Below are 27762 nucleotides of genomic sequence, written 5' to 3'. Positions count from 1 at the left end.
CTCATTGGAACATACATATCATCCAGCAATACTTGAACATAATTAACATCATCTATAAGCCAAGCTACAAACAAAAGGAAACAAATATTTGAGTAGCAAAATGGAGCTTACATAAGTATAAAAAAAATTCACAACATTTAAATGTAAAAGAATGAATTAGAACACCCACCTTATGCAAAACAAGTGCATCCATTCTTGACCTCAATAAAGTAAACTACAGAAGAAAGCTCATTGGAACATACATATCATCCAGCAATACTTGAACATAATTAACATCATCTATAAGCCAAGCTACAAACAAAAGGAAACAAATATTTGAGTAGCGAAATGGAACTTACATAAGTATAAAAAAAATTCACAACATTTAAATGTAAAAGAATGAATTAGAACACCCACCTTATGCAAAACAAGTGCATCCATTCTTGACCTCAATAAAGTAAACTACAGAAGAAAGCTCTGCATCCAGGTTCTGAAGGCAGGATCGTATATCATTGGGTACATTCTTTTTATCACCAGAAACTGGTTCTTTTGTTACAGAACTTGTATCATTTGTATCCTTTGCTTTTGTGAACATCACATCGTCCATGGGAACAACGTCAGCAGCTGCAAATAATGTATACAATAAAAATAAAGGGTCAATTGATTCAAATAGCCCAGAAAAGATTCCAGAAACTTGGAAATAGGATACCTTCAAATTTAGCATTTGAAAACCCTGCCCTTTGAGTGCTCCATTTTCTCCACATTGCTGACTTAAATGAGCTTTCAAAGCCATCAGAGTCTGAAAAATATCTGTTATGAATATGCACGTCCTGAGAATCAGCTAGAAACTCCTCACTGGCTCTCAAATATGTAGACCTGCTGCTTTTTCAAGGCCCGTAACTGTCTTTACCAAGGTGACAAAAACTGGATGTCAAGTTTCAGAATGTCAATTTACTTAATAATCAAAATAAAATCATTTAAGACATTAAAATGAAAGATTTACATGCACGTGTACACACTTAACAACCTCTCTTTATGGGGCATATACATTCAATACTCAATAGAAGAGTAGCAATCCTTAAGAAGATTAAACAATAATGACCAGAAGTATTTATTGGAATAATAAAAAATGGAATGGTTACATTTTGAAGTCAATACATACTGGACAATAAACACTAAGGCTGCTGAGAGTATTGCCTTCAAATTCACTTTAAAAACACTTTAAGTACTGAACCAAAATAGGGACAGGGAGTATATCTTTCATCCATGGACTTTCTGTCATTTATTATGGTGCTATGAACACTACCCCAATTCATAGTGACTTGTAGATCTAACATACCCGCTTCTGCTTGGACTTTCGGTTGACAGTCATCTTCTTCCTCATTCCTCGTGTCAGAAGAGGTACTTTCTTTTGTTCTAGAGCCAACACCAAATTGCAGACTTCTCTCTTTCTCCAGGCGGCTCAAGATACCCTCGATCCCAGAATCCACCCCAGCCTGCCTTTACCAGAGGATGAAATAAAAGAATTCTCTGAATCAATTGCCCCAGAAAGAAAATCAAGAATCTTCAGAAGCATAAAGAAACAGAAAAGGAAATATGAAAATAGAAGCCCCACGATAATTCATCAGAAGCAGAAGCCAGATAAGAAAGACAGGCATAGGACAGTTCAATCTCAGAACTTCCAACTTGAACGCCCTCAAACCTCTGTTTCAAGCTTCTTGTAGCTCTATGAACTGAACCATCCTCAACTTCTTTTGCCATTATTAGAATTGAACCTTGAAACTCATCCTCTTGAACTGTCTCCTCGTCCTCCTCCTCCGAGTCCCAGCCAAATTTAAGCCAACCGCCTTGCTTGGCAATGGCCTCCACCAAATCCATTCTCCCAGCATTAGTCAAATCTTTCTTGGTCGGAAAAACGACTGGGTTATCAGATTTTACCATGAAATCCAAAATCTCTGTCTCTATATCAGAATCCCCCCTCAGTCTCAAAACTCTTGCACCGCCGGACTAAACCAGAGGGAGAGTTCCTCTGGAAAAAGAGAACAGGAGTCCCGAAACTGCTCCTTTCCAGACCAAAAGACACTGCAGAACAGCATTCCTTCGCCGGAGAGAGACCAAAAGAAACACAAGGTGGTAATCTTCTTGGGTGGTTCAAGAAAGAGAGAGAGCGGAAGTTAGGGCAATGTTCGACGGAAAAAGAAGATAAGATGAAGTAATTCGAAGTCGGCATGAACGAAATCATCTCTTCCGCATTTCCTCAAACAATTGGAGCTCAAAGAAACAATTGGATCGAACAACGAAAGAGAAGAAGGCGGTGGTGCAGGAGGAATGAACTATAAAAGTCGAGTGAAGCAACGAACAACTACCGTCTTGAAAAGCGAAGTCGCATTTCTCCAGGCGAATCAAGATGGTTTTCTTCAAATACCCCCTTCATATTATCCAAACGTACAAATGCCCCCCTGAATTTTTATTAATTCTAAATACACCCCTACTGTCCAAACTACATGACACTCTAATTGATAAGGAAAACTGACAAAAATACCCTTATTTGAAAGTAAAAGAAAAACCTGCTATTCATCCTTCCCAAATCAGAGTTCAAAAAAAGAGGAGAAAACTACAGATTTTTACACAAGAAACAGGATATCCAAAGAAACATCTTAACCAGATTAAAAGACGTAGAGGAAAAATCATGTTCTTCTTAAACAGTGTATGGGAAAGACCTGAACCGTGCTCATCATCGGTTGAGGCATCAGAATCCACCACATGGTCCTCCTGATCATTGGAAAGCCTAAGCTGTCCTTCCTCTCTATGTTCAGTTTTCCTTCTCAAGTAAGTATTGTTATCATCTATTATTTGTGTGCTTACTAAAATTCGATTTAACTTGAGATAGAGAGGGATTTTCATCTCCTTTGAATATTGTGTTGTTACTACTGCTGGAGTCAAACTCACAACAAGAGATTGTGACTGTGATGAGTCAGACCCTATAGAGATTACTATATAAGGAGAACTAGGATCCCCCTCTATCGATCACAACTTATTATTCTCAATTGCTATTGAGGAGGGCATTCTTGAAAGAAATGAGATATTCAGTGATCGTCGTCCCTGCGCATTCGGTATTTTCATCAAGCCAGTTACTTTGGGAATAGAGGGGAAGCACCTAGATCTTTGTTCTTTATTTTTCGTTACAATCATCATCACAATGGATGCGAAACAAGGTTGGTGGTTTTATCCCTGTTTTTTATTATTTATTTGATTGTGTTATTGAACGCCTTATAGAGATCCTGGCTTTTGGGATTTTGTTCCCATTCAGATCGATTTATTCTAACAGAGATCACCAAGATAAACCTGATGGCAGCCCTTTTTTGGAACACTTTTGTAGATTGGCTGTATCGGAGAATTTGACATCAGATTTCTCCCATGTTTTGGGGCATCTAAGGGCCACCCAAGAGGATTCGGACCAGGTTTTGAGGCTCATCAGAGCCTTTGTTTTACGGTGACTGAAAATCTCCTAAATTCTGATTTTTCAAGTTTAGAGTTTACTGTTTGGGTTGTTGTGCTCAATCTCAAGATTGAATCATTGTAGTACTTTGGGGATCATCTTGCAGGCAGTTGCAGTTCTCGGCTTCCTTTCGAACAACGTCAAGAACAGAATCGATGAGTTTTGCACCCTCCATGTAGTGTCCCTTCGCCCAGCTATTTTCGATGCCGAACTGCCCGAAGACAAAGTTATCAGGCCTAAAGATCTGACCGTAAGGGCCTGATTGGAGGCTGTCCATCGTCCCAGGCTCCAGGTCCATCAGAACAGTGCGAGGAACAAAACGCCCACAACAATTTTTCCCTCTTTTTTCAAACCCTAAACGATTTGAGGAAAAGAGTTGAAGGTTTTTTTTTCTTTTCAGGTAAAGGTATTTTTGTCTCCTTACCCTATCAAGGGTAGAATGGTCTAACCGTATTTAAAAAATGCCAAACGTTAAAACATAGCGTCCCAAATTAACGGGGAGGACTAGAGTGTTATATAGTTTGGAACGTAGAGATGCATTAAAAATTAGTGAAAGGTCAGGGGGCATTTGTATATTTAGATAATTTGAGAGAGGGCATTTGAAGAAAACCCCAAAAGTATTGATTCTTACCAAAAAAAACCCAATGTATTGATGATTAATGATTTCTCTTTTTCTTTTTCAATGGTGTTAAAAGATGAACATTAATCTTAACATAGTTTTAATGAGAGGAATGTTCTAAATTCGACCTGAGTCAATCAAATCAATCTACTACCCTCATTTGGATTTTCTTTTGGCCAGAGTGGGATACCAACCTACTTATAATGACGAAAATAACCTTATCACAAGGTGAATTTTCCATAACACCCTTAAGGATCAAAACCCCAAATTACAAATCATTCTCTTCATTGTCTTCGTTGTTCTAAAGGCGGAAGAAGCAAGAACAGGGAACGGGACTTCTGCAATCAACGCTATTTTTTCTTCAATTTCCATGCTCTGAAGACGGAAGAAGACTGCAGGACAGGATGTAGCAGAGAAGAAGAGATGAGTTGCGAGAGCTACAAATGCATGGTCATTTATCAGGTTTGGTTTTAAGTTTAAAGACTCACGACGTAGGCTTCTGCAAAAGATCCTTTTCTTTTGGTTGGGGAAGGGGTTTGTTCTGGAAGATTTGTTTTCAATTTTACTGTTTAATACAATTTTAATGAATTATCAGTGTGATGTTGTTTTTTGTTGTTGTGGTTGCTGACGCTGCCTGGCCTACATTAACTTCGTCTTGTTGAATTTTATTTTTTGACTTGTATAACTGCACACACCTAAGAGAGTGGACTAAGTTGAAACAAAGTCATAAAGTAAGGGGTGTCTATGATATTTTGACATTTTTTAGGTATCCGTGATATACGATATATACTTATAGGGGGTGTTCGTGAAATTTTTTTTTTTTTTTTAGATAATAGATTTAAAATAGAAATAAAATATAGGGATAAAGAACACTAATCGGATGTGTCCAAGGCATGGATACTACTCCAAGACACAGCTGGGCATGGAATGACCGCCCAACCCCCAATCCAAGGCAGAAATTCCACGCGCCACGGCAGGGGTTGGGGCTGGGCGGTCATTACATGCCTGGTTGTGTGTAGGCGTAGTGTCCACGCCTTGGACATGATCCAGTGGTGTTCTACCCTAAAATATATTAACAAAATTTGTTGTTTGCTTAGAGAACCCCTTCCCTTGATTGAATTAAGCTTTGAACATTAACGTGTGATTAATCTAGATTATGTACTTTCTATCCAACATTAGAATAGCCACATTATTTGTTCATGTGACAATATTTAAAGTGGGTATGTAGAAAATCCTACAAAAAGGTTAGGTCTTGTTGCAATGGTACGGTTGCTCCCTCGTGACCAAATGGTCATGGATTCGAGTTTGGAAACAGCCTCCTTGCAAAACTTGAACCCATTGAGCTCATGTTTCTCATTGCATAAAAAACACCATGAAACCCATTGAAACCATTGAGCTTGGATTCAATTCAGGCCTTCTCATCGAACTTGAGAGACGGGGTTTGGATTCTATTTTCCATTAAAACCTTGTTCTCGTTTTCAACACGATTTCTCTTCAGGGTTCGGGCAGGTAAAATCTCAACCGGGTCATAGCTATGGGTATTTCATCTAAGTATTTCTCAACCACACGATTCCCTATCTCCACATGGCACCCTATGGAGGCCGCACAGCAAGATGTTGCACTATAGAGGATTTTTATTCGTCATTAATCTAGATTATGTACTTTCTATCCAACCTAGAATAGCCACATTATTTGTTCATGTGACAATATTTAAAGTGGGTATGTAGAAAATCCTACAAAAAGGTTGGATTTTGTTGCAATGGTAAGGTTGCTCCTTTGTGACCAAGTAGTCACGGATTCAAGTTTGGAAACAGCCTCCTTGCGAAACTTGGATGACTTCAAGTTATTTGGCAATTCTCTCTATCTTGTGACTTTTGGACACGTCACAAATAATTGTTACAACAATAACTATATTCTTTCTTTTGTTGCTAACAGTAACACCTCTATAAGTGTATTTAGAACTTGACACCTTTTAATTACCCCGTATTTTATTCTTAGAAGTTCTTTAAATTAAAAGGTACAAAGGGTTTTTTGAAATAATTTGAAAACGACATATTATTATGTCATTATCAAATAGCGTTGTTGTCATACACATATTTTGAGTACATAGGTTAAATGACAATATTTAACCCTATTTGAAAAATATTGTATGTAATACCAAAAAAGGTTAAAAAGTATGGTAACAAATTATTTGACACCTTGAAGGGTATCGATAAGAAAATCCCTTTTCAAATACATGTAAACTTGGTATATTAATTTGGTACAAAACCCATTAAACTATAAAAATAAAACACAATGAAAGTTTCAATTGATAGATCACCAAGAAATGATGATTATGAAGATATGATTCTACAGTTTATGTAATATGATTTGAGCACCATACTGTGGATGAAGAGTTACTACAGTGGTAGGAGCATGAGCATAGGATGGAGAAAGTTCAAAAGCAAATCTTTGTAGAACCATTGCTAGGGCCATCTTTGCTTCAGTCATCGCAAATTGTTGCCCAATGCATATTCGAGGGCCCCAACCAAATGGGAAAAATGAAACTTGATTATTTGTGGCCTTTGAAATTCCTTCTGCAAATCTCTCTGGCTTGAATTCTTCTGCATCTTCACCCCATACCTCATGATCATGGTGAAGAAGGACTATAGGTAACATGACTTGTATTCCAGGGGGTAGAGATATTTCTCCAAGTTTTATGTTCTTGTATGTACACCGATCAAGAAATAACAATGGTGGATATAATCTAAGAACCTCATATAAAATCATGGTAACCTGCAATGGAGGATTAGGGAAAGTTCAGAAAAAACTCTGTTTTAAATTTAATAAACTCTATATGTATCTGAAACTGATGGGAAAGCAAGTCCTTACAATTTTGAGGTGATTTAGTCCATCAAAACCCGGTTTGTTCTTCCCAAAGACTTGTAAAACTTCTTCCCTCGCACGCACTTGCCATTCAGAATGCATACTTAATACAACCATTGTCCAAACAAGAAGAACAGAAGTGGTTTCTTGCCCTGCAAAGTAGAATAGTTTACATTCTTGTATCACCTCTTCTATGGTCATCCCAACATTCTTCTTGTTTTTATTTTCTTGAATCTCTGTATCATTGGATTCAAGTAACAACCCTAACAAGTCATCGTTGTTGGCTTCTGCGACTTTCATAGTCTTCTGTCTTTTGTTGATGATACCCATTAAAAGGGTTCGAACTTCTCTGTCAATTTCTTTCATTCTTCTGTTCCTTTTCGTTGGCAGAAAACTGTACACACAATAACATTGGTGAGGACAAGGATCAAATGAAGCAATTGAAAATGGATATTGGTTTATTGCTAGTTGATACACCATATTTTATCTACCCAATCCGAGGATGGCACGTGGAGTGGCTTGGAGTCCAAGCCACTAGACCACGTGTAGAATAGATCGGACCACTAGCGAAACCGTTGTATTGGTCTAGATACGTCAACAAGATCTGTTTGGAGCGCCCTAGTGGATGGAGGCTGGTAAACGTAATCCGCGTACGAGAAGATTCCGGATCCTGGGATCTGAGGAGAGGATCTCCCTTTCTTGAAGGGTTTCCTAATCCAAGCACAGGGGAATCACCTTACAAAGAAGGAAAGCCATCTGGCGGATCCAAGAAAGGTTCAGAGAAAGAGGGCTGAAAAGAGAAACTTGTATAAATAGGGGTCCTTGCACCCATGTAATTCGATTGAAATATTTCATCAATAGAGAAATCAAGAAGCCCTAAAGAGTGATCTTCGTTTTTCATAATCGTTTCTAGTCTGATCTAGTTTTAAGGTTGTAGTGTTTGAGGAACACCCTCGGGCACCTTTCTTTGTGCAACACTAGTAATACCCAATAGGAAAAGAGATAAGAAACATAAATTGTACCTAAAACCAGGGATGAATGCTGTCTGAAAAGACTGGATGAAGAGCTCAGCTTGCTCACCTTGCAATTTGAATATCCGTTTACCTTCTTCATAGGAGCTACCAAATGCTGCCCTAGAGATGACATCCCCAGTTAAATTTTGGAGTTCTGGCCACACATCCAATTCACAAGACCCTTCTGAGGCAACCAATTTCTCCCATTTGCTGACCATCTCATTAGAAGTTGTATAAAATGCTGATAACATTCGCTTTAACAATTAACAAAGAAGAAGAAGATACAATCTATCAGCAATATCACAAAAGCATGGAAAAGCTACCACAGAAAATGTATCCATTTAAAAGGAATAGAAGGAAATGTCAAACATATAGAAGAAACCTTTAGTTTTTCCACATGAAAGGCTGGGTTTATAATCCTTCTGTGTTTGGCCCATTTCTCACCATCATAGGTAGCAAGTCCACCAATAAAAAGCCGCGTTAGTCGATTTCCTTTGATCTTCACAAACTGATCAAACTTGTTCATAATGTCCCTTATTAGGTTAGGATCCATAATATACAATCTTGGATTTGTTCCAAACCAAAATGCAGAGGTTTTACCTGCAGTTTCAAATTTCAATTATCAACAACTAATTTTCTTTCACCCATAATAATATAAGTTCTTTTAGGGTTTAAAAGAACTTAAAAGCGAGTGAAAAAGAGAAGAACCAAATCCGTACCAGATCCATTACTTATACTATTGATGATTTCTTATTTTTTGCACACATTCCGTGTATGTCCATACATGTGTACCAATACTTTATGACATTATTTGTGTACTCTTCCAACTCAGATTGGGAACAAACGTTCTAGATTAAAAAAAGAAGAAAAATAGTTTCCTGCCCGAGAGTATGGCTTACGCCAGCACTCCCATGTGTCTAAGTGTCTATCTCTCTCCTCCTCAAAATAAGGTTCATTATCCTCTCGGGTTCCCTACCCGGTACGGTTGTCCAGTTGCTCTTATAGGGGATCTGAAATGACGACCTAACCCCCTGCCCGAACACACTGCCCGGGTGGGGTGAAGTCGTCATTTTCGGCTCCCCTATGAGAAGAACCGAACAACCATACCGGGCAAGGAACCTGGGAGAAAAAAAAAATGAATTTATTTCAAATGGGGAGGAGGGAGATGGAGTCATGGGAGTGTTGGTGTAGGCCACACTCCTGCACAGAGTTCTTTTTTCCAAAAAAAAAAAAAAATAGTAAAAATAGATCGCTAAGATTTGGCTTGTGATCACCTTCCATTGTTACATAACTATTCATAAAACCAAAAAAAAAAATTGCAAAGAAAATTTTAAATCGGAAGCAGATCAATTCGACTCCTCTACTTTCGCCTATCCCTACTATCGTGTGCGCCCCCCACACAAAAGCAAGGCGGAATGTACCGCCTTACCCCTATCCGAGCGACGGTAAGGCAGTACTTGCCGCCATGCTTGCGTGTAGGGACGCATAGTAGTACCGGGTAGGTAGAAGTAGAAGAATCGGATCTGGCAAAACATACCTAACTTGCGTACAGTTTGAAGATGAAAGGGCAACACACGTGGAACGATATCATGGGATAGGTTCATGGGCTTGGACCGAGCTTCCTTGAGCAGTCTCATGTTCTCTTTCAAATCACCAAACAGTAAATTGTACGGAGTGACCTTCACGCCTTGTTCCTTGAGAAGCCTCTCCAGCTTCTTGGGTCTCCACCATATCGATTCTAACACCTTCCATCCCCACCATAATACAACCAAAATGCACAATATCACCATTAAACTGAACCCACTTTCTTGCATCACTTCTTTAACAAACACACACAAGAAAAAGAGAGAGAGAGAGAGAGAGAGAGAGAGACCTCTAGGAACACCTCAACTACAGGAGCTATTTCAGAGAGAAGAGAGAAGTGAGAAGTGGGCATTTAAAGGATAAGAAGCGAAATGGTGTGGTGAGGAAAGAAGCAAAGGTACTGGGTGGAATCTGCATCCCTATCCTATCAAATTTATGACGTATTTTTTCATTAAATTTTAATAAAAATGTACTCACACAAATTACACATCAATTTCAAAAAGTTAATCAATTTTTAAGACCGTAAAATGATGAATATACACAACACACATCACAATATTAATGACGTATTTAAATACATCGAGCGCTACAAAACAGTGGGGAAGGATATATAGTCAAAAGTGTCAAATGTCATGGGACCTCCACATGTTGGCCGTTTTACTATTGTGGCAAGGCCTTATTAATTTCCAAGGGTAGTGATAGGGATACGCGCGATGGAGCTAGGAACGCTTGGGATCTTTTTCTCACATCATATGAAGAAATGTTTGAATGGTTTTTCTGTTACCCCTTTTAATTATCTTCCCATTCTAAAATATCTAGGATTCCCACCTATTTCATCTTCATCTTTTGCATCCCAAATTTTTATATTTATCTTTCATTCCACACCCTCACCCACCTGGATTGAGCTCCTCTCTAGGCGGCCCAGTGGCAAGGAGTGCCCAAGGGGGTTATTTCGCCATTGGACTGTGCCACACACATCCTGATGGTTTACTGTACATATGCCAAGATGTGTACGGTATAGTCCAGCCGTTAGATACCCACTTAGGCACTCTCTGGATGCTTAGCTCCCTGGAGAGAAGTCAGATCCCGTTCACCTACTTCTATCATGCATATTTATCTTTTTTTTTCTCCATATTTTTTAGCCCTTCTCTCTCTCTCTCTATCCTTCACAATTATTTGCATGGATGGTTCAATTCAAAAATAATTTGAAAATGACATATCATTATATCACTATAAAATGGGTCGTTGTAATACACAGATTTCAAGTACGTACATAGGTTAAATGACAATATTTACACTCATTAGAAAATATTTAATGTAATATGAAGAAAAGGGTTAAAAAGTAAGTAATTAACAAATTATTTGACGTAATGTTAATAAGAAAATCCCTTTTCAAATACATGTAAACATTATATATTTGGTACAAAACACATTAAACTATCAAAATAAGTTACAATGAAAGATTCCAATGATTGAGATCACCAAGAAACGATGATTCTATAGTTTATGTAATATGATTTGAGCACCATGCTGTGGATGAAGAGTTATTATAGTGGTAGGAGCATGAGCATAGGATGGAGAAAGTTCAAAAGCAAATCTCTGTAAAATCATTGCTAAAGCCATTTTTGCTTCTGTCAACGCAAATTGTTGTCCAATGCATATTCGAGGACCCCAACCAAATGGGAAAAATGAGACTTGATTCTTTGTGGCTTTTGAGATTCCTTCTGCAAATCTCTCTGGTTTGAATTCTTTTGCATCTTCACCCCATACTTCTTGATCATGGTGAAGAAGGACTATTGGTAACATTAGTTGTATTCCAGGGGGAAGAGATATTTCTCCTAGTTTTATGTTCTTGTATGTACACCGATCAAGAGATAAAACTGGTGGATATAATCTAAGAACCTCATACAAAATCATGGTAACCTGCATTAATGGAGGATTAATTAAGAAAAGAAAAGGTTAGAAAAACTATGTTCTAAATTTAATAGAGTCCATATATACAATACAGATCCTCTACGGCACGCTACTCGTAGCAGTTAGGTCTACATCAGGGTCGGGTTGGGTCGGGCTTTATACAACCCTAGCCTGACCCTGAGTCCCCTTAGTTGGGCCCAGGCCCAACCTGACCCTGACTCAGGGCCAAAAAATTCCAACCCTGACCAACCCTCAGGGTCGGGCTGGGCTGACCTTGATTGACCTTGATCATGGGGCAGGGGAAAGAAATGCATGGACTGGAATGGGCCGGGAAGAATATTATCAATTTTACATAAAATAACACTATAATAAAATATATTATATCACTTATTGTCTTCATATATAATATATTATATAAAAAAATATAGGTGACATTTAAAGTTTATAATGTATATATTATACCAATATATATTTTATAATATAACTTAAATCAGGGTCGGGCCGGGCTAGGCCGGGCCAAGCTTAGCCTGAGGCCTCAACCCTAACCCGACCGGACCCTGACTCAGGGTCATAAATTTTCATCCCTGGCCCGTCCTTAGGGCCAAATATTTCAACCCAGGCCCTATTCGGGCTCAGGGTGGGCTAGGGCGGGTTCGGGTCGATAGGGCCACACTTGCACCACTAGTAGCGGCCTATGCGACCGAGACAGAGTGTCACGCGCAATGTCCGCCTTACCCCTGCTTGGGCAAGGCGCTCGGGCAGAGGTAAGGTGAACATTGCGCGCGATGCTTTGTCTGTGCTGCACATGCCGCTACGGACAGCGCGCCGTAAAAGATCACGATCCCTATATATATATCTAAAACAGATGGGAACTGAAAGCAAGTCCTTACAATTTTGAGGTGATTTAATCCATCATAATCCGGTTTGTTCTTCCCAAAGACTTGTAAGACTTCTTCCCTAGCACGCACTTGCCATTCTGAATGCATACTTAATACAACCATTGTCCAAACAAGGAGAACAGATGTGGTTTCTTGCCCTGCAAAGTAGAATAGTTTACATTCTTGGATGACCTCTTCGATGCTCATCCCAACATTCTTCTTGTTTTTATTTTCTTGAATTTCTTTATCGTTGGATTCAAGTAACAACCCTAACAAGTCATCATTGCTGGCTTCTGCAACCTTCATAGTCTGTTGTCTTTTGTTGATGATACCCATTAAAAGGGTTCGAACTTCTCTGTCAATTTCTTTTATTCTTCTGTTCTTTTTCGTTGGCAGCAAACTACAAACATAATTATATTGGTGAGGGCAACAATAGAAAAAAGAAATTATCTTGACACCTGTCACCTTTTCTTTTGGCACAAAAGGAATAAATTTAAACATGAATGAGCTTGACCGTGGGTCAAGTCGTGACTCATGACTTAGCATTTGTAAACGATGTGCACAAAGATGTAAGTGGTTCGGCAAGATTGCCTATGTCCACGAGAGATGAGTTTGCTTCACTATCAATATTGGAAAATAACATTACAATCTCTTGTCCTCATACCTAGCTCTCTCAGATTGATTATAGAGAAAACTGTCTCGCTACAAATATATAGTGAAACCCTAAATAGGTACACTTTCAGACCCTACGGCCTCTTAACGGTCATTTAGAATAAGTCCACTAATACAAGTAACGAAATACAAGACATTGCACCCCAACAACATTTTATGTCATGATTTGAATTATATATTGTTTATGTATGAGTTATCAATGTCATACTTCAAGAACACATTTATCATTTTTGTTCAAAAGAGCTAGGGTATGGATCTTTATTCCCTCAATTTACCTGCCCCCTCAATTTCCTGAATTCCATCTAATAACGGGTGGAAATGATCACCTTACCCCCTGCCCGAACACACTGCCCGGGTGGGATCCACCTCCCTTTATTAGAGGGAATTGAGGAAATTGACGGGCAGGCAAATTGAGGTAATAATTCTCCCCCTCCTTCCTATATATGTAGCTATTGAAAATGGATATTGGTTATTTGATTTGAATCTAGAAAATGTGCAAACAAATTCAAGTAGATAAGAAAGATGAATTATACCTAAAACCAGGGATGAATGCAGTTTGAAAAGCCCTGATGATGAGTTCGCCTTGCTCATCTTGTAATTTGAAAATCCGTTTACCTTCTTCGTAGGAGCTACCAAATGCTGCCCTAGAGATGACATCCCCTGTTAAATTTTGGAGTTCTGGCCACACATCCAATTCACAAGACCCTTCTAATGTAACCAATTTCTCCCATTTGTTGACCATCTCATTCGAACTTGTATAAAATGCCGATAACATTCGCTTTAATAATTAACAAAGAAGAAAAAGATACAATCTATCAACAATTTCACAATAGCATGGAAAAGCTACTACAGAAAATGTATCCATTTAAAAGGATTAGAAGGAAATGTCAAAGATATAGAAGAAACCTTTAGTTTTTCCACATGAAAGGCAGGGTTTATAATCCGTCTATGTTTTGCCCATTTCTCACCCTCATAGACTGCAACTCCACCTATAAAATACCGTGCAAGTCGAAAACCTTTGATCTTCGCAAAGTGACCAAACTTGTTGCTCATAATCTCCCTAATTAGGTTAGGATCCATTATATACAATCTTGGAGTTGTTCCAAACCAAAAGGCAGAGTTTTTACCTGCATTTTCAAATTTCAATTATCAACAATTAATTCTCTTAATTTTACTCATATAAATATAAGGGTAAATTACACGTCACCTCGTAGTTTTCAAATGAAACTCAAATCACCCCCTGGTTTAGACCCCAATATGACAAATTAGTCCTTAACGTTAGTTTTATGTCGTTAATTAAGTGATGATGTCACCCAATTAAATAAATTTAAATCTCTAAACTACCCTTTAGCAATGTATTGTAAATTTAATTATAATGTTTCAGTACAAGGGCAAAATAATCCTTTCACACCAATAACTAACAGCAGACTAACACCGTTACTGCATAGGGGGTGATTTGAGTTTTTTCAAAAACCAGGGGATGATCTGAGTTTCGTTTGAAAACCAAAGGGTGATGTGTAATTTACCTTAGGCATATAATGTATTTTCAGGGCTTAAAAGAACATAATTAAAAGTCTTGTGATTTTCGAAAACATCACCTTCCATTGTTACCCAAAGAAAGAACAATTGCAGAGAAAATAAAATTGGAGTTAAAACATACCATATTTCAGTATGGTTTGAAGATGAAAGGGAAATACACGTGGAACAATATCATGGGATAGGTTCATGGGCTTGGACTTCGCTTCTTTGAACAGACTCAGAAACTCTTTCAGGTCACCCACCAGTAACTTGTAAGGAGTGACTTTGATGCCTTGTTCCTTGAGATGCCTCTCCAGCTTCTTGGGTCTCCACCATATCCATTCCAACACCTTCCATCCCCACCATAATACAACTAAAATGCATAATGTCACCATTGAAAAGAACACAGTTTCTCCCATCTCTTCTTTCACGCTCTCACACACACACATACGAGAGAGAAGAGGGAGGTAAGGGGCATTTAAAGGATAAAGAGCAGAATGGTGTGGTACGTGCCGGGCGGAATGTGTATCTCTAATATGTTTATGACGTATTTGACTGCGTCGAGCGCTACAAAAACCATGGGATCATGCCTTTATGGGGAAGGATATAGTCAAACGACATGAGACCTCCACATGTTTACGCTAACCCAATCCAGGCCTGCCTGCAACACACTATTTATTGTGGCAACAAAAAAGCCTAATTTCCAAGGGTAGTGATTGATGGGTTCCTCCTCACGTGAAAAAGGGTGGAGGCCCCACTCAAACTTGAATCGGTTTCTTGGTACCCAAGTCACCGGCTTGTTTTGATAAATTTACCTAAAAATATATGTTGCGTTAAAAAAAAGGTGGGTGTAGAATTTTCTTTTCCTCTTTGGTTCTATTCATTATACGAAGTACTAGTGAAGAGATTGTTGGGATATCCACGCATAAAGTAAAAAAAATAGTCTCACATTGAATATGAAAGGGGATATGGGTGGGTTAATAGGTACTTGGACACCCTCTCCTTAACGGCTAGCTTTTAAAGATGAGACCCCAGTCCCTAAAAAGTGGTATTCGAATCGAGGCGTAGAAATTTTTGTTTGACCGATGACTAGCTTTTGACGATGATACCTAAATCCCTAACAGTGATAGGGATACGATCGATGGAGCAAGGAACGCTTGAGATCTTGTCCTCGCATCATGAAGACAAGTTTGTATGTTTGAACAAGTGGTGATTATAAGGGGAAGAGGGGTATTTATGGAAACAAAATAAAAATGTGATTGGCTATGAGATGTACGTTCAAATACGTGCAAATGATCCAATTTCTGTATTTTCTAAAATATCTAGGATTCCCATGATTAATTAGTGGCATTTTATAAGCTTACAATAGCTAGTGCAAAAACTAACATGCCCATGAGATCTAAGGACTGAAATTACATAGAAGACTTTAGAAAGAAATAAATGAAAACAAATACTTAAGACATAGGAACTAGTCTCAAGACATATGAGAGATTGTTTTAAGACATAAGGACTAGTCTCGACTCTCAAGAAATGGTAGATTGTTTCAAGGTTCTTTGATGCAATTTGCAAGAGAGTGTATTGAAGGAGAGTGCCACATCATCATCATCCACTAAGGAATCTCTCCACATCATCAATCCACTAGGGTAGTTTAAGGCATTGTAGCGAATCTCCACTAGCAAGACTCTTGTTGATCTTGAGCAGGTTCCTTTTCTGCATGGTGGTCGTGGGCTTGAGTTGGACTTAGTTAAGGGCCAGCCTTTCTTGGGCAAGTTCTTGATCTTAGGTTTGAATTCATTTGGGCGGATTGAACTGTGCAGTCTCGATACAAAACGGATATCTCATGCTCTCGATGTCGGATTAATCTGATTATGGTGGAGTTGAAAAGAGCACTCAATGATCTATGACTTTCATGAATTGGTCTTTGCAAATTCTAAATGTAATATATTTTAAAATGTACGTAAACTCACTGCTTGTGTAGAAACAAGATTTTGAACACAATGCACAACCTCCGTCATTTAGGTCATATCTCTTTCGTCTGAACCCGGATTGATGTATTTCTTGAAGCATTGGAACACTAATCCATGATGAGAACAAAATAATTCTATGGTGGAATTTTGATTCGGATCAATTTGGGCTTCAATTAGTTTTACGTTGCAGGATGGGCCTACATCATACTCCTTAATTGTGAGTATGAATCACTTGAAGAGTTTCGAATATGTTACTGACAGCAGTTGAGAAAAGATATTTTCTTTTTAAGAATTTGATTGGCCCTTTGATCTAAGAGGTCTTTGTCGTTGCCATAATGTATCACAGGTTTCGGCACACCAATGGTTGATGTCTCTCGAACTACATATCGGTGTCTTGGATTCATGGTATCGTATAGTGAATAAAAGACTGCTCAACATGGAATTCACTACCCTCTTGGAGAAATCGATGAACGAGAGTCTGTGTATGATTAAAAACAAATCTGAATCCAGTGTAATGTTTTGTAAAAAGTTTACAAAGTTATTTTTTACACTTGTGTGTGGGGGTGCACGGTAGTACCGGGCAGGCGAAAGAAGAGGAGTCGGATCCGGCAAAACATACCTAACTTATGTATGGTTTGAAGATGAAAGGGCAACACACGTGGAACAATATCATGGGATAGGTTCATGGGCTTGGACCGAGCTTCCTCGAGCAGCCTCATGTTCTCTTTCAAATCACCAAACAGTAAATTGTAAGGAGTGACCTTTATGCCTTGTTCCTTGAGAAGCCTCTCCAGCTTCTTGGGTCTCCACCATATCGATTCCAACACTTTCCATCCCCACCATAATACAACCAAAATGCACAATATCACAATTGAAATGAACCCACTTTCTCTCATCACTTCTTTCACAAACACACAAAAGAGAGAGAGAGAATATTTGGAACACCTCAACTACAGGAGCTACTTGACAGAGAAGAGGGAGGTGGTGGTGGGCATTTAAAGGATAAGAAGCGAAATGGTGTGGTGAAGAAAGAAGCAAAGGTAGTACTGGGTGGAATGTCTATCTCAATCCTATCATATTTATGACGTACATTTTTTTTTAATGAAAGTGTAATCACACAAACCACACATTAATCCCAAATGATTAATTGACTTTTAGGATTACAAAATGGCGGATATACACAGAATTTTTATCCTCTCAATTTGCCGGATCATACTTGACATTAAGTACATCTAATAAAGGAAGATGGATCTCACCTCGGATAGTGTATTTGAACAAAGGGTAAGATAGTCATTTCCATCTCCCTCTATTAGATGTACTTGCCGTCAAATACGGATTGGCAAATTGAGAAGATAAAAGATCCCTCACAACACACACCACAATATTTATGACGTATTTGACTGTGTCGAGCACTACAAAACAGTGGGGAAGGATATAGTCAAAAGTGTCAAACGTCATGGGACCTCCACATGTAGGCCGTTTTACTATTGTGGCAAGGCCTTATTAATTTCCAAAGGGTAGCAATAGGGATAAGCGCGATGGAGCTAGGAACGCTTGGGATCTTTTTTTCAAATCATATGAAGAAATGTTTGAATGGTTTTTCTTTTACCCCTTTTAACTATCTTCCCATTCTAAAGTATCTAGGATTCCCACCTATTTCATCTGCATCTTTTACATCTCAAATTTCTATCTTTATTTTTCTTTCCACACCTCCGTCCACCTGGATTTAGCTCCTCTCCAAATGGCCCAGTGCCAGAGAGTGTCCAGGAAACTTCACTCATCAACGTCGAGTCGACACCTGATGAGTGGGGGGGCCTGTGATGAGGCATAAAACACCCCACCTATCAGAGGCTACCACGTGGCCGATCCGACCTCAGTCCGAGAACCGAGTTGGGCCGAGCAGGAAATTGGGCCGACCCCATATCCAATAAGTCACCTGACAAAGCCTGTTTTGAGCGAGCTAGCCGGTGGCTGAGGCCGAGATTATACGGGTCAGCCATAGACACCTAGCCGAGCTCATGGCCGAGACCAACCTCCCGAGCTCGACCTCCATTGCCGACCCCATGGGCCGACCTCGTAGGCCGAGCCCTCCTCCATTGAAGCTCTCATAGCCCCCCACCGGGGATCTCCAGGCCACGTCAGCACATCCCGAGAATCACGGGATAAGGACCGAGCCACGATCCCAGCGCGACACGGAATCGCACCACACATGGACTCTTACCTTAATAAGAGTCCGACCCCGAAAATAACTCTCCACTCCGCTCTACGCGAGAGAACCTTCCGAAAGAAGGACTCCTACCATACTAGGACTCTTCCAAACCGTCTCATCTCCTCCTTACCCTATAAATACCCAGGTATGGAGCACTATTCCGCATCTTGCTTTCTACTACGCAGTTACGCTGTCGTGTTGGAGACCTGACTTGAGCATCGGAGAGTCCTAGGCCGGAGCCACACCGGCCCTCTTGCGCTCATTGCTTGGTTCTTGCAGGTTCATCCACGGGCGAACCAAGCACCGAAGGTTTTCACACAATAGGGATACGCGCGATGGAGCTAGGAACGCTTGGGATCTTTTTTCTCAAATCATATGAAGAAATGTTTGAATGGTTTTTCTTTTACCCCTTTTAACTATCTTCCCATTCTAAAGTATCTAGGATTCCCACCTATTTCATCTGCATCTTTTACATCTCAAATTTCTATCTTTATTTTTCTTTCCACACCTCCGTCCACCTGGATTTAGCTCCTCTCCAAATGGCCCAGTGCCAGAGAGTGTCCAGGAAACTTCACTCATCAACGTCGAGTCGACACCTGATGAGTGGGGGGGCCTGTGATGAGGCATAAAACACCCCACCTATCAGAGGCTACCATGTGGCCGACCCGACTTCAGTCCGAGAACCGAGTTGGGCCGAGCAGGAAATTGGGCCGACCCCATATCCAATAAGTCACCTGACAAAGCCTGTTTTGAGCGAGCTAGCCGGTGGCTGAGGCCGAGATTATACGGGTCAGCCATAGACACCTAGCCGAGCTCATGGCCGAGACCAACCTCCCGAGCTCGACCTCCATTGCCGACCCCATGGGCCGACCTCGTAGGCCGAGCCCTCCTCCATTGAAGCTCTCATAGCCCCCACCGGGATCTCCAGGCCACGTCGACATCCCGAGAATCACGGGATAAGGACCGAACCACGATCCGGAGCGACACGGAATCGCACCACACATGGACTCTTACCTTAATAAGAGTCCGACCCGAAAATAACTCTCCACTCCGCTCTACGCGAGAGAACCTTCCGAAAGAAGGACTCCTACCATACTAGGACTCTTCCAAACCGTCTCATCTCCTCCTTACCCTATAAATACCTGTGTATGGAGCACTATTCCGCATCTTGCTTTCTACTACGCGATTACGCTGTCGTGTTGGAGACCCGACTTGAGCATCGGAGAGTCCTAGGCCGGAGCCACACCGGCCCTCTTGCGCTCATTGCTTGGTTCTTGCAGGTTCATCCACGGGCGAACCAAGCACCGAAGGTTTTCACACAATAGGGATACGCGCGATGGAGCTAGGAACGCTTGGGATCTTTTTTCTCAAATCATATGAAGAAATGTTTGAATGGTTTTTCTTTTACCCCTTTTAACTATCTTCCCATTCTAAAGTATCTAGGATTCCCACCTATTTCATCTGCATCTTTTACATCTCAAATTTCTATCTTTATTTTTCTTTCCACACCTCCGTCCACCTGGATTTAGCTCCTCTCCAAATGGCCCAGTGCCAGAGAGTGTCCAGGGGGTATTCAGCTATTGGGCTGTGTCACATACATCTCGATGGTTTACTGTATATATGTCGGGATGTGTGTGGCACAGCCCAACCGTTGGATGCCCACCTGGGCATTCCCTGGACGCTGAGCTCCGTGGAGAGAAGCCAGATCCCGTCCACCTACTTCTATCATGCATATTTACCTATTTTTCTCCTTGTTTTTAAACTTCTCTCTCTCTCTCTCTATCCCTCGCAATTATTTGCATGGATGGTTTAATTCAAAAATAATTTGAAAGTGACATATCATTAGATCATTATAAAATGTGTCGTTGTAATACATAGATTTCAAGTACGTACATAGGTTAAATGACAATATTTACACTCATTGAAAAATATTTAGGAAAAATATCATGTACCTCCCCTGAGATATGACTTATATACACTTTCACCCGTGAGGTTTGGGAAATTCCACGTACCTCCCCTGCTTTCCAAACTAAGTAACAAAAACACCCACTTCATTAATTGTAGACGTTAAACGTTAGAATTTTGATTTAAATGACCAAATTGCCCTCATCTTCTTCCCCAAATTGTTTAGGGTTTGAAACCCTTCAATCCTAAACGTGAAATAAGAAACCAGAAAGGAAAATAGGGGAAAATCCCCTTTGATCGTTTGCTTATCGGCGCCAGCCACGACCATGGTGCCTCACCACCCATCTCAAAGATCTCTCCGACTTCCCCAAATTTTCTAGCAACCTATTCGCTCCATCTCCCAAATGTTGGAAACAATCTTCTAAAACATACATATCAATATATATGTAACTAAGGGGTTAGATTACTTATCTTAATGTAGACAAACCGAGTTCAATGACGACAATCTCAAGCACCATATAACGCATCATAAGCCTGAAAAACATGAAAAAAATAAAACAAACAGTGGAGCTGAGTTGTGACAAAAGTCACTCTCCTTAAGACTGTAGACGCCCCCTATAGTGTAGCCGGGCCCTTGCGAATCAGCCTCTAAGATAAAATAGCGCTCCGGTTAAAAGCTAACTAGTAACGATGCACTTCAAATACTAGGCTACTAAAGGCACGGAGAGTTGCATTCAATTGGATATAAACAGCGGAGAAACAAAACTGAGAGAAAAACAAAAAAGTTTTCTCAAAAATTATTAGAGAAATGGACAAGACTCTTCTCTTTATATAGGAGAAGAAAATGCACCCCAAAGGGATGTCTCCAAAGGATATGCCCATAAAACATGCATTTTTCCGTAAGAATTGTTTGTTGACCAGTCAAACAAATCTTCTAATAGGTACACTCATTGGTCATTTAGGTGTCTATTAGAAAGCGACAAAACCCTCTAATAAACCTTTTAATAAAGAATACAAATATTTTGAATCAAATATTTTAAATGAATTTAAATTTTCAACACCAAACCCTCACCGTTTCTCAATTCGCGAGCTTGGCCTGCGACGGAGGTTGAAATCGAGGAATGAAAGAAGAGGAGAAGGGTTTCAGGCGGGCAAAGTTAGGGTTTTGGAGAGTGAAGCCAACTGTGAGTTTCGGATTTTCAATTTTGTAAGAAAACGATCTGTGGTTTGTCCATCACACAATTCGTCGTCCATGACCATACGACGACTGAAGTGAAGACAAGCAGAGAGAGGGTGAGCGAAGCTCAATTTGAACTTTGAAATTTGGGGAACCAGAGAAGGATCGTACACTTCGTTCTTATTTGTTTCCTTTCTCTGTTTCTTTGAGCTCTAAAATTTTTTATTTGTGTTCTTTCCGAGTTTCCGTAAAACTGATTCCCTTTTCAGTTTTGAGGTTTGGGACGTCTTGCAGGCTAAGCATCAGGTATACTTTTTACTCCATTCTTTTCTACAGTTTCCCTTCTACAATTATGTTTTCTTGAAAGACACTCATGGTTTGATTTTTGCATGCGCATCTAGAACCCTAACTCTTTCCTTAAGCGATAACGGCGGCTTAAGATTCTTACCAGCCTCGTCTACTCTTAGGACTAAGGAAAGATCTGCAGGTGCTGCAGATTTGTATTCTTAATTAAGGTTTGTGGATTTCGTTTCATCTTTGGGCGAAATCCTAGTGAAATGCTACCTGAGATCAACACTGTTTGGCGGCTGGCCCTTTGGTTTGGCCGCTGCTAAAGGCGGCACTGGGGTTTTGAAACCTTAAAATGGGTTTAGGGTTTTATGTTTTGAGAAACGATTTGGGGAAGAAGATGAGGGCAGTTTGGCCATTTAAATCGAAATTCTAACGTTTAACGTCTACAATTAACGAAGTGGGTGTTTTTATTATTTAGTTTGAAAAGCAGGGGAAGTACGTGGAATTTTTCAAACCTCACGGGTGAAAATGTACATAAGTCATACTTCAGGGGAGATACGTGATATTTTCCCAAATATTTAATGTATTAAGAAGAAAAAGGTTAAAAAGTAAAGTAACAAATTATTTGATAGAATGTTAATAAGAAAATCCCTTTTCAAATACATGTAAACATTATATATTTGGTACAAAACACATTAAACTATCAAAATAAGTTACAAAGAAAGATTCTCATGATAGTAATCACCCAGAAATGATGATTCTATAGTTTATGTAATATGATTTGAGCACCATGCTGTGGATGAAGAGTTATTATAGTGGCAGGAGCATGAGCATAGGATGGAGAAAGTTCAAAAGCAAATCTTTGTAAAATCATTGCTAAAGCCATCTTTGCTTCTGTCAACGCAAATTGTTGTCCAATGCATATTCGAGGACCCCAACCAAATGGTAAAAATGAAACTTGATTCTTTGTGGCTTTTGAGATTCCTTCTGCAAATCTCTCTGGTTTGAACTCTTTTGCATCTTCACCCCATACTTCTTGATCATGGTGAAGAAGGACTATTGGTAACATTACTTGTATTCCAGGGGGAAGAGATATTTCTCCTAGTTTTATGTTCTTGTTTGTACACCGACTAAGATATAAAACTGGTGGATATAATCTAAGAACCTCGTATAAAATCATGGTAACCTGTGCATTAATGGAGGATTAATTATGAAAAGAAAAGGTTAGAAAGACTATGTTCTAAATTTAATAGAGTCTATATATACAATACAGATCCTCAATGGCGCACTGCCCATAGCGGCTAGGGCTACAACAGGGTCGGGATGGGCTGGGTTTTATAGAACCCTAGCCCAACCCTAAGTCTCCTTAGCTGGGCCCAGGTCCGACCCGACCCGACCCGACCCTGACTCAGGGCAAGAAAAATCCAACCTTGACCCGCCCATAGGGTCGGGCTGGGGTAACCTTGATTGGCCCTGATCATGGGGAAAGGGAAAGAAATACATGGGCTGGAATGGGCTGGGGAGAATATTATCAATTTTATATAAAATAACACTATAATAAACGGTATTATATCACTTATTGTCTTCATATATAATATATTATATACAAAAATATGGGTGACATTTAAAGTTTATAATGTATATATTATACCAATATATATTTTATGGGAAGCAGTTTTTTGTACGGGAGTGTGGCCTACGCCAGCACTTCCATGTGTCTATCTCTCTCCTCCTTAAAACAAGAGAGCAGAGGTGTCTTTTCACATGGGGAGGAGAGAGATAGACTCATAGGAGTGCTGGCGTAGGCCACACTCCCAGACAAAGAACTTTTTCCCATATTTTATACTATAACTTAAATCAGGCTTGAGCTGGGCCGGGCCAAGCTTAGCCTCAGGCCTCAACCCTAACCCGACCAAACCCTGATTTAGTGTTAGAAATTTTCAGCCCTGACCCGTCCTTAGGGCCAAATATCTCAACCCAGACCTTGTTCAGGCTCAGGGCGGGTTCGGGCCGACAGGGTTAAACTTGTACCCCTAATAGCGGCCTATGCGGCCCAGACAGAGTGCCGCATGCAATGTCCGCCTTACCCCTACTCGAGCAAGGTGCTTGGGCAGGGGTAAGATGGACATTACGCACAGCACTCTATCTAGGCCGCACAGGCCGCTACGGGCAGCGCACCATAAAAAATCACGATCCCTATATATATCTAAAACATATAGGAATTGAAAGCAAGTCCTTACAATTTTGAGGTGATTTAGTCCATCATAATCCGGGTGGTTCTTTCCAAAGACTTGTAAGACTTCTTCCCTAGCACGCACTTGCCATTCTAAATGCATACTTAATACAACCATTGTCCAAACAAGGAGAACAGAGGTGGTTTCTTGCCCTGCAAAGTAGAATAGTTTACATTCTTCGATGACCTCTTCTATGCTCATCCCAACATTCTTGTTTTTATTTTCTTGAATTTCCTTATCGTTGGATTCAAGTAACAACCCTAACAAGTCATCATTGCTGGCTTCTGTAACCCTCATGGTCTGTTGTCTTTTGTTGATGATACCCATTAAAAGGGCTCGCACTTCTTTGTGAATTTCTTTTATTCTTCTGTTTCTTTTCGTTGGCAGCAAACTATATACATAATAACATTGGTGAGGGCAAGAATTAAAAAATGATATATATATCTTTACATCTGTCACATTTTCTTTTGACACAAAATGAATAAATTTAAACATGAGTGAGCTTGACTATGGATCAAGTCACAAGTCATGACTCATGGCTAGCATTTGTGAAAAGACGAGAACCTTAAACGATGCAGAAAAGAATGAAAAAATTACAAATAAACAATCACACAATACGCATAAGGATTTTGGTGGTTTGGTAAGATTGCCTATGTCCATGAGTGGTGATTTCACTTTACTATCAATATTGGAGAATAAGCTCTCTCAGATTAATTATAGAGAAAGCCGTCTCACTACAAATATAAATATATAACGAAACCCTAAATAGGTACATTTTCAAGCTCTATGGTCTATTAACGGTCATTTGGAATCAGCCCACTAATACAAGCAATGAAATACAAGACATCGCACCCCAACAACATTTTATGTCATGATTTGAATTATATATTGGTTATTTATGAGTTTTATCATTTTTGTTCAAAAAAAGCTAAGGTATCTAAGAAAAAATTTTGCTTTCTGTGTAGCTATTGAAAATGGATATTGATTATTTGAATTGATTCTAGAAAATGTAAAAACTAACTCAAGTAGATAAGAAAAATGAATTATACCTAAAACCAGGGATGAATGCAGTTTGCAAAGCTTGGATGATGAGCTGGCCTTGCTCATCTTGTAATTTGAAAATCCGTTTACCTTCTTCATAAGAGCTACCAAATGCTGCCCTAGAGATGACATCCCCTGTTAAATATTGGAGTTCTGGCCACACATCCAATTCAAAAGACCCTGCTGATGTAACCAATTTTTCCCATTTGCTGACCATCTCATTAGAGCTTGTATAAAATGCCGATAACATTCGCTTTGATAGTTAACAAAGAAAGAAGAAGATATACAATCTATCAGCAATGTTATCACAATAGCATGGAAAAGCTACTACAGAAAATGTATCCATTTAAAAGGATTAGAAGGAAATGTCGAAGATATAGAAGAAACCTTTAGTTTTTCCACATGAAAGGCTGGGTTTATAATCCGTCTATGTTTTGCCCATTTCTCACCCTCATAGACTGCAACTCCGCCTATAAAATATCGTGCGAGTCCAAAACCTTTGATCTTCTCAAAGTGACCAAACTTGTTGCTCATTATCTCCCTAATTAGGTTTGGATCCATTATATACAATACTGGAGTTGTTCCTAACCAAAAGGCAGAGAGTTTACCTGACATTTTCAAATTTCAATTATCAACAATTAATTCTCTTTTAATTTTACCCATATAAAGTATAAGGGTAAATTACACGTCACCCCCTAGTTTTTAAACGAAACTCAGATCACCCTTCGATTTTTGAATAAACTCAAATCACCCGCTGGTTTAAACCCCAATATGACAAATTAGTCCCTAATGTTAGGTTTTTCTTTTTTTTAATTTGATGAAAATGTAATCACACAAACCACACACCAATCCCAAAAGGTTAACTGACTTTTAGGACCGTGGAATGGCGGATATACACAACACACACTATACTCACACACCCAATGTGAAAGCATCCCTAACGTTAGTTTTATGCTGTTAAGTGATGATGTCATCCAGTTAAATAAATTTAAATCCCTAAACTACCCTTTAGTAGTGTATTGTGAATTTAATTATAATGTTTTAGTACAAGAGTAAAATAGTCCTTTCACACCAATAACTAGCAACAAACTAACACCGTTACTGCTAAGGGAGTGATTTGAGTTTTTTCAAAACCAATGGGTGATCTGAGTTTCGTTCGAAAATCAGGAGGTGACGTGTAATTTATCCTAAATATAATGTATTTTCAGGGCTTAAAAGAACATAAAAGCCTAGTGATTTTTGGAAACATCACCTTCCATTGTTACCCAAAGAAAGAACAATTGCAGTGAAAATAAAATTGGAATTAAAACATACCATATTTCTGTATGATTTGAAGATGAAAGAGAAATACACGCGGAACAATATCATGGGATAGGTTCATGGGCTTGGACTTCGCTTCCTTGAACAGACTCAGAAACTCTTTCAGGTCACCCAACAGTAACTTGTAAGGAGTGACTTTGATGCCTTGTACCATGAGATGCCTCTCCAGCTTCTTGGGTCTCCACCATATCCATTCCAACACCTTCCATTCCCCCCATAATACAACCAAAATGCATAATATCACCATTGAAAAGAACCCAGTTTCTCCCATCTCTTCTTTCACTCACACACACATACGAGAGAGAAGAGGGAGGTGGGGGTATTTAAAGAATAAAGAGCAGAACGGTGTGGTGCGCGGCGGAATGTGTGTCTCTATCATGTTTATGACGTATTTGACTGCGTAGAGCGCTACAAAAACGATGGGATCATGCCTTTATGAGGAGGGATATAGTCAAACGACATGAGACCTCCACATGTTTACGCTAACCCAATCTAGGCCTGCAACACTATATATTGTGGCAATAAAAAAGCCTAATTTCCAAGGGTAGTGATTGATGGGTTCCTCTTCACGGGAAAAAGGGCAGGGGGCCCACTCAAACTTGAATCGGTTTCTTAACACCTAAGTCACCGGTTTGCTTTGATAAATTTTACATACAAATATATTTTGCGTTAAAAACAATTGTGGGTGTAGAATTGTCTTTCCCTCTTTCGTTCTATTCATATTATACATTATACGAAGTGTTAGTGAAGAGATTGTTGGGCTACCTATGCATTAAACAAAAAAAAAATAATCTCACATTAAATATGAAAAGAGATATAGGTGGGTTAATCGGTATTTGGGCTCCCTGTCCTTAACGATTAATTTTTGAGGGTGAGACCCAAGTTCTTAACAAGTGGTATTAAAATCGGGACGTGAAAATTTTCGTTTAATCGAGGGTTCTCAGGATTTGATCTCAGGTTTCACGTCAACTATCGCATGGAAGATGAGACCCAAGTCCCTAATAGGGAACAATGAACGCTTGAGATCTTGCCCTCGCATCATGAAGACAAGTTTGCATGTTTGAGGATGTGGTGATT

At 39.5% G+C, this 27762-nt stretch overlaps 2 protein-coding genes and 1 long non-coding RNA gene across 7 annotated transcripts; all 3 read right to left on the bottom strand.

Annotated features, from left to right (window-relative positions):
• Positions 1 to 375: 375 nt before the first annotated feature.
• On the bottom strand, positions 376 to 1484 carry LOC122670405. The gene is made up of 3 exons (XR_006334209.1): positions 1319 to 1484; positions 689 to 879; positions 376 to 603 (listed from the first exon to the last, which is right to left on the bottom strand). It is a non-coding gene; the product is annotated as an uncharacterized LOC122670405 (long non-coding RNA).
• A 4904-nt stretch (positions 1485 to 6388) lies between these two features.
• Positions 6389 to 9873, bottom strand: LOC122670401 (cytochrome P450 CYP72A219-like). The gene is made up of 5 exons (XM_043867263.1): positions 9513 to 9873; positions 8358 to 8575; positions 7985 to 8229; positions 6969 to 7356; positions 6389 to 6872 (listed from the first exon to the last, which is right to left on the bottom strand). The coding sequence occupies exons 1-5, from the start codon at positions 9787 to 9789 to the stop codon at positions 6447 to 6449; spliced, it is 1554 nt and encodes a 517-aa protein (XP_043723198.1). The 5' UTR covers positions 9790 to 9873; the 3' UTR covers positions 6389 to 6446.
• A 1156-nt stretch (positions 9874 to 11029) lies between these two features.
• Positions 11030 to 26992, bottom strand: LOC122670400 (cytochrome P450 CYP72A219-like). 5 transcript variants are annotated; one of them, XM_043867259.1, is made up of 6 exons: positions 17278 to 17485; positions 14684 to 14833; positions 13930 to 14150; positions 13557 to 13801; positions 12364 to 12751; positions 11030 to 11482 (listed from the first exon to the last, which is right to left on the bottom strand). In XM_043867259.1, exons 1-6 carry the CDS (start codon positions 17402 to 17404, stop codon positions 11057 to 11059), a joined length of 1557 nt encoding a protein of 518 aa, XP_043723194.1. In that variant the 5' UTR covers positions 17405 to 17485; the 3' UTR covers positions 11030 to 11056. The 5 variants fall into 5 exon arrangements, with proteins under 5 accessions (XP_043723194.1, XP_043723196.1, XP_043723192.1 ...); XM_043867261.1 differs by lacking the exons at positions 14684 to 14833; positions 17278 to 17485 and adding an exon at positions 26680 to 26992; XM_043867257.1 differs by lacking the exon at positions 14684 to 14833 and having other exon boundaries at positions 17128 to 17484.
• Positions 26993 to 27762: the final 770 nt, after the last annotated feature.

Source organism: Telopea speciosissima, chromosome 8, assembly GCF_018873765.1.
Source record: "Telopea speciosissima isolate NSW1024214 ecotype Mountain lineage chromosome 8, Tspe_v1, whole genome shotgun sequence".
Classification (NCBI taxonomy): Eukaryota; Viridiplantae; Streptophyta; class Magnoliopsida; order Proteales; family Proteaceae; genus Telopea; species Telopea speciosissima.
Note: the sequence above shows the minus strand (reverse complement) of the source record. Positions and strands in the feature narration are given on the sequence as shown.